The sequence below is a fragment of the Crocuta crocuta genome, unplaced genomic scaffold, assembly GCF_008692635.1.
Source record: "Crocuta crocuta isolate KB4526 unplaced genomic scaffold, BGI_CrCroc_1.0 scaffold168, whole genome shotgun sequence".
Lineage (NCBI taxonomy): Eukaryota > Metazoa > Chordata > Mammalia > Carnivora > Hyaenidae > Crocuta > Crocuta crocuta.
Window position 1 is genome coordinate 5956829 of NW_027532591.1, and position 11158 is coordinate 5967986.

Here is an 11158-nt window from a genome sequence, read left to right on the forward strand (position 1 = left end):
TTTTTCCAAGAAAACTGAGAGAAGGAAGGGAGATGATCCTCTCTATGCAAAAGCCACAATTAGCCATAGTCACTGGTCAACTTACAAATAAAGTTGGTATTTATTTGTTTGTTGTTTTTTTCCCCCTAATCCTATCCAAAAAAGGATTGAAAACTTTTTCTCCCCTTTTCTAGGATGCTGGCCAAACTCCACAAAATAAAACCGAAGAAAATGATGATAATTATGCAACATTCAGAACAAAGAACATAAGAATATATTTTTTTAAATGATTCATTGTGCACTTATGCCTGTAATGAGATTTTAACGCACTGTAAAAATAAGTGTGCTGGCTCATTTAGCTTCTCACGCAAATGTAACGCAGGGAGATGAATAACTCAAAGCCGGGGTGGTTTTTTTTTTTTTTTTTTTCTCAGAAGGAGAAGTGTGAAGGGAAACCACAACATATAAAGAAACTTATGTTTTCAAATCACAGATGGAGCAACACAGCTATCGACAGGATTCTACAGCTAGAAGGAGCCTGAGACCTCAGCCTGGCTAAATTCCGCAGGTAAACTGCTCAGCAGCAACCAGGCCTAAATTAAGTTACCATCTCATGTGATGGTCTCCTTTCCATTTGTACACCAAGTCCTAGCAACTTCTGGAGGGCCTGGGAGACAGGAAGGGAAGAGAAACTCTAGCCGCACAAGATTCTTAGGGAATCCTTGGGAATTATATTTCCGCTACACGTCTATTAAAGATTTGTCGGATACATAACTCTCATGACTGTAGACGCAACATGTTCCTATCATATTTGTGTACCCACACACATACATGTTTCTCTGTCTCCCTGCGCCTGACATTTGGCCAGCAGGTTTCCCCCCTCCTCATTCGAAACCTCAAGCACCGAAAAAATTTGGATCTGATTATTTCCGGATCGCAGGACCAGCACTTTAAAATGGATGAAATGCAAGCAAATTGCCCAACAGAGCCGAAGGGGGTAAATGCTTTCAAAATAACTCATACCTTTCTGTTATGGATGCGCTAGCCCTTGCAAGGCCTCCCCAGGACATCTCTGTGGCTTCTGATTCAGAAGAAATTCTACCAGGTAAGGCCACTAAAACCATCATGTTTACTCTCCACCATCGCCAGCCCCTAACGCCCATGCAGACAAACCAGAACGGCATTTTGTTTTCCTTCTTCAAGAAAAAAAAAGTGTGTATATATATTATATATAATATATATATAATATATATACACACACCAGCTATTATTTTAAGATACAAGATTGACTTCTTTTTGACATTTACAGCCATGTTTTGATGGCTGTTTACTAACAGCAGTGTCCATATTTGTCATGATCATCAGCTTCCTTTTTATTGCTAGGACGTATCCAGTCTCGGCATGTGGTGAAAGGGCCCAGAGAGTCGTTGTGAATTAAATAGTGAGCTCATTATCTGGTTTAGCTGCGAACAGCAACTCTGGACAAATCGAAAACTACCAAGTTTTCTAACTACAGCACAGATACTACTTCCAAAGATTCAGGACAGAAGAAATACCAAAAGCAAAAATATTTTAATCCTCTGGGCACGTTCATAGGGGCCATCCAGTCCGCCAGCTCTCAGCCGCCACTACACACATGTAGAAGGTAGAGCCTGTGACACCGGAATCAGCTATTTGGAAGTGGAAGGCATAGAAACTGCCACTTTCTGTCTACAGCTTTGAGCACATCCTTGAACCTCAATGTCTTCATCTATAAAATGGGAACCACAGTAATAAGAGCCAGTGTCTGCCCAGCCCTTTAAAAACTGCAAAGCACTCTCCATCTGTTCTGTCCGAACAGCCCACGAGGTAGGCAGGGCACAGCTGGCGTGAGGGCAGATGAGAGAATGTGTGGGAACGCACGTTGAAAACCGTAAAGCGCTGTGCACGGGAACAAGCGTCATCCGGCCATCGCCACAAAGCTGTCTGCCTCCTTAAAGCCCAGATGTTTACCTTCTTCCCTTGTCAGGACTTCCAAAAGCAGAGCGTTGGGTGTTTAATAAGAAGAAAGAAAAATGCAGCATCTGGTAATTTGGCCTTTCCAGCTGCTTGGAATCTGGATAAACGGGACTCTGCCATAAACAGATCGTGATTCTTATTGTAAATGATGACAATGTTAGTCCATGACGTTGCACCATCCCCAGTGCCTCCTGACTCCAGATCTGGAAATGCAGAGGACCCCAGCATTTACAGAGAAGCTGCTGGACTCAAGGGCTCGCTCCCTTTCTCGGCTTAGGGTCTGTCTGAAGCGGAAGGCAGATCATCTGAAACCTGACCCCAGACCAAGCAATACCGTCTTCTCTCCGGTCACTGGGCAGCCGTGGCCACAACAGACCTGACGCTTCGCTCCTCTCAGCTTCCCCTGGCTAGCGCACCAGTGAGTACGCTTCACATTGAACATTTTAAAAATCAAACCTTTCTCCCTCTTTTCCCGGCACCCTTTATCTCAAGGATCACTTACCCTAGCATGGTGCCTGGCATGAATTAGTGAAAGTGACCCCTTCTGGCTTTTTAGTTTATAAAGCATTCTTACAACCATTGTTTGATTTACCCTGAGAGGAAGACATTATTATCTCTCATGCAAATGAAAAACCAGAGGTTGAGAACGTTAAATATATTACAAGAGTAATTCCCCCAGTAACCAGGCACTGAGGTGGCCTTTCCACAATTTATCACTAATGCTCTCCTCAGTCTTTCTAAGTCAATCTCACAGGAAATTTACAAATGGGAGAACTAAGGCTCAGAGGGGGAAATAACTTCCCCCAAACTCCCACAGATCATAGGTGGCGGGGCACAGTCAACAAATATTTTTCAACTGGTATTTGTATCTGTTTCCAATAAACCTAAGATTTGAAGCTAGACACCAAGCAAAGGGTTATGTGGTCTGGGGAATATTTGGGTGGGAGTAGGGGTAAGAGGTGCCCGTTCCTTACGCATTTTTAGGAGGATTGCTGACACTCCGCTGGAAGCTGGTTTTGTCTCAGGCCACTGAGGGGCTCGACTTGAGAAAGAACTTGCTTCTAGAAGGACAGAAGCCAGGTTGGAAACTTCTTCAAGCCCAGGTCAGCAAGCAAACGCTGCCCAGAGAACTCCCACCCAGACTTGCTGGGTGGCCTTTTACACAGGAGACACCTCCCCACTCTCAGGCCTCAGTTTCCTCATCTTTCAAATGGGTGTGATAAATCCTACCCTACCAGCCTTGCTGAAGGCTGTGAAGAAAACAGTCTGGAAGTCTCTTACAAATGCTTAGCCAGAATGACCACCTTAGTGTAGAAAGAAAAAAGTTGTTCCTTCCATCCCTTTATTTTCCTCTGTCCTTTTCAAATACAATCCTGACTTAAACACCTCATATATTAGACACTGGTGGGGGCGGAGGAGTATGGATAAAAATAATTGGGGTTTGGAAGAATGGAAGCAGGAAGATCATAGGCAGAGCGTCCACATGAAAGGTCTCTAACCAAGACTTGGGACAAAGACTATGTTTAGGAGAGCCGTTCACCAGGTCTGCAGAAAACTCGATCTTCAGTTGACAGCTATGATTTTTTAAAAACTAAAATGCTGCAGGAGGGTATCTGTTTAGGGGAGGATTATGTGTAGGGCCGGGCAAAGGCAGGGAGTTCAGGGCAGCAAATATTACTCATGTTTTGCTGCACACTACTCCTCTCTCCCTACCGAAAGAGAACTTTATATGTGTATCCCCGTAATTATACTGTAAAGCCATTTTTTTTTCTGTATCTACCCTTTCTAACAGGACCCCTATCTGTTGGACTGACATTGAAAATGAGACAAGAAATAGCACTCTCCTACGAAATCAGCTGTTTTTGTTAAAAAGAAAAACACTGTTTGCGTTCATTTCATTTTACCAGTCCTGGAATTAAGAAGTTGGATATCTTCTACCTGGAAGAAGCTCTCATCTCTGAAAGCAAGATACCCTACCTTTTCTAAATTGCTGGGGTTGATGCTAAAGGAGTGATGTCTATAGGGCCAGATAAACTTTTCATCTTCCTTGAGAATCACCTGGATAGAACCAAGAGGTCCCAAATGCTGAAAATAACAAAATCCCAAGCCTTGGTTTCTCTCAGGGAGGAAAAAAAAAAAAAGGTAGGGGGAGGGGAGGACACAGCATCTTAACAATTTCCTCAATTTCTGGTTAATTATCTGTCAGCATGAAACTTATAAATAATGGCCCAATAATAATTAACTGTGATGAGAAGAACAGGTTCATGAGAATCCCCACATCATCACTGACTTTGAGCCCATAAACCTTCCTGTGATCTGCACCTTATACCCACCAGCTTCACTGGGTAGCGGAAGGGTATTTATTGCAAAGGAAATTCTGACCAAAGATTTTTCTTCTGAAGCTTCAAATTCAGAAAAGCCATTTTGTAAGTCAGAACTTGACTCGGGATGGATCATAGATTCATAAAAATTTTCCATCAGGAATCCAGAAATCATCTGATATAATTAATTCCTTACCTGACAGATGGGGAAACTGAGGTTCTGAGAGGTGAGAGGTCTTGCTGAAGGCCTCTGGGTTCTGTCACTGAGGGAAACTGGAATAACTCAAAATATGCCTGCAACTAGCTCAGAGGTACTCGAGTTGCTAGTCACCCTAATTTATAAGATTTTGATAAATTTCACACAACTTTTATCAGAAATATACAGAAGTGTAATTATGAAATCTGAACTTCCTATACACACACTTCTCCAAAATGGGCTTACTGATTTAAAATTAGATGCTTCCTAAACAGGCATCATTTTATAATGACACCCGAGTCCCAAATAACTAGAAAGAAACTAATGAGCACTGGAGAAAGTTCCACCAAGTTCTCTGGAGAATTCGCACAAAGGTGTGCAGTATCCAGGCCAGGCAGCCCGAATTTCTCCACACCTCGGGCCAGACACGTCGGCGAGGGCAGACTTACCCTTCCCGGCGGTGGCGGTGGCCTTGGACGGACCGTAGTCTCTGGGGCTCCGTGGCCGGAGGAGGTCGTGGGCGCACGGAGGGGGCGCAGGCGGCCGGGGCAGCAGGTCACGCGGGCCCCCATCCACGCAGCCGCCGCCGCTCACGGTGACCCTGAAGGCCATGTGGGTGCCGCCGAGGCCAGTGGGCCCGCGGCCTGGACCCGCAGCGCCGAGGGCCTCCTTTGGCCTCTTGTCTGAGTGCGCCTCCGCCACCTCGCAGTGCATGGCGCCGGGGCAGGGCGCGCCGCTGGGGGTCGCGCCGGGCTCCTGGGGAGGGGAGAAAGCATCCGTCCATTAGAAGGAACCGACGGAACGGCCCCTTTCTCGTCCGGGGAGAGGTTTGGGCAAGTCACCACCCCTCGGTTTATTCCTCGTCTCTAAAATGAGTTAGCTCCACTACACTTACTTTAACCTGACGCACCCACCTGATCCCGCAAAAGCCCCTTTTCTGGCACAGAAGTGGCTCACACTTCCTTCTCTGGCGTGTCCAGGGCCCCCGCCACCCGCCGCCACAGTGCATTCGGGGCAGTCAGTGTACCTGCCCGCTCAAATCCACCTCCACCACTACCAGCCCGCTTTAAAGGGGAAACTGAGGCCTGGAGAGGGGAGTGTGGCTGTGCGGTGTCACCCAGTGAGGCAGGAGCGGGCGGCAACTAGGATCCCTCGGGACAGGGCGCTGGCGAAGCCGCGGAGGCTACTCCAGGTGGGTCAAGGGCTGCGCGCCTCCTGAGCGCTCCTGAGACCCGGCTGCGCGTAGGGACCACAGACTGTGCACCCACCAGCCTGGGGCGCAGACCCTCTGAGACTTACCCACGACCCCCCTAAGCCAGGAGAATGGGAGTCCGATGATGGGCGCTCACTCCCGCGACACAAACCCATCACGAGCACACAGAGACACGCACACTCCCACGCGCAGCAGAGCAAATGAACCCATCACACGCCCAAACCCGCACAAAGTCGGTAACGCCCCTGGACGCTGGCTCCCACGCATACCATACACCCCCGCAAATGCACGTTGGGGACACACTGTGCCACACGTACTGCTTTCATTCACCCGCTCACACAGCAACACTAGCAACCTCACTGCCTCACACTCCACAAACACGCGAGCTGCGTCCCTCTCACAGAGTCTCGGCCCCTCCGTCATCCCTCATGGAGCAAGGGCCCGGGGCCCCCAAACTCTCCTTTCCTCTCTGCACTCCCTGCGCCATTCCAAAGCTCCCGGGATTCGAGCGCCCCTGGGACCTCAGCCTCGGATCTCAGGCCCTGGCGCCCGCCCACTTCCCAGGTCGCGGGCCGCGCCCCCTCTCACCTAGCCGCTGNCCTGGGCGTCAGGAGAGCCAGGCTGTGTCCCCTCCTGTCCCAGCGACTGAGGCAGGACCCTTCCCTCCTCTGAGGTCCGTTTTCTCATAGATGGGACCGGCGAAATCTGCACGCGGTGCAAAGTGCCTTAAAGTTTTCTTGCAGGATCCAAGCAGCTCACTTGCACGCATTTCATAGCCAGTCAGCGGCAACGTTGGGACGCGAACCCAGGGAGCTCAGACCACTTTTCTTACGTTTTTGTTTTCACCCTAGAGGGTCTCCAACTGCAAAGTTAAAAGACAAAAACAGGGGCGCCTGGCAGGCACAGAGCATGAGACTGTTGATCTCAGGATCCTGAGTTCCAGCCCCACTTTGGGCATAGAGCTTACTAACAAAAAAAAAAGCCACAAAAAAACAAAAAAAAAAAACAAAAAAACAAAAACAACAAAAAAAGAAAAGAAAAAGAAGGTGTTTTTTTAACTTTTTTTAAAATATTTAATTATTTCTGAGAGAGAGACAGTGAACAGGGGAGGATCAGAGAGAGAGGGAGACACAGAATCTGAAACAGGCTCCAGGCTCTGAGCTAGCCGACAGCAGACAGCCCGACGCGGGGCTCGAACCCACGAATAGTGAGATCATGACCTGAGCCGAAGTCGGAGGCTTAACCAACTGAGCCACCCAGGTGCCCCGAAAAGATGTTTATTTTTTTAAAAAGACAAACAGAAACAGATGCCCAGGTCAATATTTTCTTTTTCAAAAAACAATATTTATTTTGAGAGAGAGAGCGGGGGAGGGGCAGAGAGAGCAGAGATAGGGAGAATCCCAAGCAGGTTCTGTACAGTCAGCACAGAGCTGGAGGCAGGACTCAGTCCCCCTAACCTCAAGATCATGACCTGGGCCAAAATCAAGAGTGGGTGACTCAACCAACTAAGCCATCCAGGTGCCCCAGTATTTTCATTTTTTTAAAAATTATTATTATGCTTTTTATTTATTTCTGAGAGAGAGAGAGAGAGAGAGAGAGAGAGAGAGCGCGAGCCAGGGAAGGTCACAGAGAGAGGGAGATACAGAATCTGAAACAGGCTCCAGGCTCCGAGCTGGCAGTCAGCACAGAGCCGGACGCGGGGCTCAAACCCACTAACCTGAGGTCATGACCTGAGCCTAAGTCTGAGGCTTAACTGAAGAGCCACCCAGGCAGCCCTGCCCCAGTATTTTCTAACTGAATCTGTAAATCTGTCTGGGGACAGAGCCCCAACGCCCAGATTTCTAGCAAGCTCCCAGATCTTTACAGCCTTGTAAAGGTTTAGACCCATTCCCCTAAGTTCCCCTGCCTTCTGGGCTCCCCTCACAGACAGTAGTGTCTCAGGGATCCCTGTCCAGTGTGTAGAAAAAATACTGCACAAAGAACAGGACTTCAGGGTGATTGGTAGCAGTGGTTCAGTTCCCTTGTCTGAATGTTTCCCCTGTACAAAACCAGGTTGTTCCGCCCGGCTGGACTATTTCCCAGGACTGCTGGAAGGGTACAGCAGGGACCCTGAGGTGGTCTCTGCATTTCATCTCAGTTCACTGCTCTGAGCTGTTTTCTGGGGACCTGGGTGGGCTCCAAGGGACCTGTCTGTCTTCACACTCTCTGAAGGGAGGGGTCTGGCCTCTTTGGCTCTGGTGTCAAGTTGAAAACCATATATGGAGCCCCTCCCTATGACACAACAAGTCAGGTCTTACAATAGAGGATTCTGCACAGAGTAAAAGACCTCAAGCAACATCAATGGAATCGTGGGAAACCAGGATTTTAGAATCCTAGAATTCCAAAATCTGATTTCCTAAAATTGATTAAATATTGCATCTTACAATGAGATCAATAACGCTAAGAAGGACCTTGGAGATTTAGTTAGACCCATCCCCACATTCAAAGGAGAGAGGATGTGACTGGTCCACAGCAATAGGGTGGGTGTGGCCAAGCTGGCACCAGCATCTAGGCTTCCTCATTCCCAGTCCAGTGCTCTGCCTCCATACCAGCCAGCTGCCTCTATTAGGTATAGGATGTCAACCAACCTGCCCAGTACACACAGGTCAAGGGCCAAGGGCTGCATAGGGCATCTCAAGGTGTTGCCTCTGTCCAGGGATTTGGAGTTGGGGATTGTTGCTACATTTTTGGTAGGAGGGGAAGGGGTAGAAAGGAGCAAGGGTACCTCAGCAACCCCTCCAACATACCACTAGGTGCTCCTACACCCCCCACTCCTCCAGGAGTTCCAGGGCCGGCTGTGCCAACAGGCCACGTGGCTTTCACAAATCATAATCTCACTCTGGACCTCAGTGTCCACCTCAAAAATCAAGATGGTTGGAAGAAGATGGCTGGCCTTTCCAGTTCTGCCCTTCAGCTGAGTCCTCTGCCCTCCCTTCTCACCACACACACACACACACACACGCACACACACATTCACACTCACACACAGCACTGCACACTTAGGACCCTGAAAACATTTGGTGAATAAGTCACTTAACCAACTGGAACTTTAGGCAAAGGCTCTTCCAATTTCCAAGGTGCAGCAACAGCTCATTCACTTTTTTTTTTTTAATGTATTATATTTTTGAGGGACAGAGAGAGAGCATGAGTGAGGGAGGGACAGAGGGAGAGAGGGAGACACAGAATCTGCAGGCTCTGAGATGTCAGCACAGAGCCTGACATGGGGCTTGAACTCACTAACAGTGAGATCCTGACCTAAGCCAAAGCCGGACACTTAACCAATTGAGCCACCCAGGCGCCCCTCACTTATTTTTAATTGGGCACCTACCTGGAGCCAGCCCCAACACCTGAGCTAGCGGAATGCAGATCCTGCCCTTCCCCCAGTGAGCTCACAGCTCCACCCTATGAGTTCAGATGGGTTTGTAAAGCCTGACAAAGCAATGAGAAGGTTAATCTGCCCAATATAATAGGCCTCTTAAATGCTTGTATACTGCAGGGCCCCTCTGGGAATACAAAGAATCCAATGGGTGCATGTGTTGCTTTTTTTCCTAGAAGGAAATACAATGAAGCGTTAACAGTGGTTGAGGGAATGGAGGACTGGGGAGGGGGCGGGGTGGGAGTCCTATACTTTTCATTTTTTACTTTTCTGAACGGTTAGTATTTTCTAACAATACATATTATCCTTCCTCTCTTTCAGTAGGGCTTATTTGAGTATTAAGATTATGAACTATTTTTTTTCTTTATAGTTTTGGTATGAAAATAAAACTCATATATTTTAAATGTCAAGAACAAAACCAAGCAAAACAAATAAACCCCACTTCTCCCTTTAGCAGGCCAGACGATAATGTGTGTTTTTTATACTAACCCGTGTTCCAGCTCAAACTCACTTTTGCCCTTCTAGTTCTACATACAGCCTAGATATCTGCTAGATATCTCCATCAGGATCCATCTGCAAAAGGAAACATCATGTTTTCTTCTCTTAGGTCTTCATTCCTGTAACTACCTAGATGAATGGCCCCATGATCAAGTCCCCCATGTGGGAAGTCTGAGACTCAGCCTAGGTCCCTCCTCTCCCATACTCCCATATTTGATTAGCCATAATTCCACCTAACAATACCCCCCACCCCTAGCCCCACACACCAACATTTCTTCCCAACTCTTCTTCCTGCCTCAGCCTCATCTTCCTTAGCATCCATTTTCCCTACTGGTCTCTCTGTCAGTCTCTAACACACAGATCTGGCCACCTTGTTTCCCTATTTAGGCCAATGATTATTAATACATCCCCAAAGCCATGTCTTCATAGTTTTATATATGATGCTTCCTATGCTAACACTTTTCCGTCCTGTCCTTCTTCATACTCCATCCCAATGAATTGTTTGATACCCAGCTCCAGTATCACTTTTACCTAGAAGCCTTCCTAGAATCTTCTGGATAGAATTATTTTCTTCCTGTACACTCTTACAGAAATATCTACTTCATTCCATCTCAGAACTTATACTGTTTTATAACTACCTATTTAACAGTCTATCTCTTCCTCTAGAGTGAGATCTCTCTGAGAGCAGGGGCAGCCTTTTGCCTTTGTAACTCCAGAACCTAGAACAGATTCTAGCACATAGTCAGTATTAGGTAAATGTTTATGGAATGCTGATTGAATTTTTAAAGACTGACCACGACTTCATTTGCTTAACTGCATTTCTAGCTAAGTGCTTCTTCAACCTATTATGACTTCCCCACTCACCATCTTTGTCCTTGGTCATAAGAATATACTCAGCAAATGGCTGAGATAAAAATAGACATTTCTGTGTATCTAAGGGTCTCCTGTGTCCTGGAGATATGAAAAATGAAGGAAGAGAGGTGATGAATACTAAACTGCTTACCTTGCCTCTATTTCTTGCAGCAAGAGAATAATTAACATTTACTGGGGAACCTACTATGTGCCAGATAGTATGGCTGACACTCTCCATATGTGATCTCATTTTATCCTGAAAGAGATTATCTTACCCATTTTATAGGCAGTTCAAATTAAGTGATTTGCTAAAGTTCTCAGTCAAGAGTGTCTGCCTCCCATATATCCATGATCAACTGACTTTCAATAAGAATGGCAAGACAACTCACTGAGTAAAGAATAGTCTCTTCAAAAAATGGTGCTGGGACAACTAGATATCCACGTGCAAAAGAATGAAGTTGAATCCCCATTTCATACCATCTACAAAAAGTAACTCGAATGTTCCTAAATGCAAGAGCTAAAAACTATAAAATGCTTAGAAGAAAATGTAGGGGTAATCTTTTGTTACCTTGGATTTGGCAGTGGATTCTTAGATGTGAAACCAAAAACACAAGCAACAAAATTAAAAAAAAAAAAAAAAAAAAAAAAAAAAAGAAAAAAAAGAAAAAAAAAAAAAACCCCACACA

At 46.6% G+C, this 11158-nt stretch overlaps 1 protein-coding gene across 1 annotated transcript in view; it reads right to left on the bottom strand.

Annotated features, from left to right (window-relative positions):
* The window catches only part of GLIS1 (GLIS family zinc finger 1), a 229151-nt gene extending 223943 nt beyond the window's left edge, over positions 1–5208 (bottom strand). The window contains exon 1 of the mRNA XM_077779729.1: positions 4944–5208. Coding sequence (XP_077635855.1) covers positions 4944–5208 — 265 coding nt within the window. The remainder of the gene's footprint in view (positions 1–4943) is intronic.
* Between the last annotated feature and the right edge of the window lie 5950 nt (positions 5209–11158).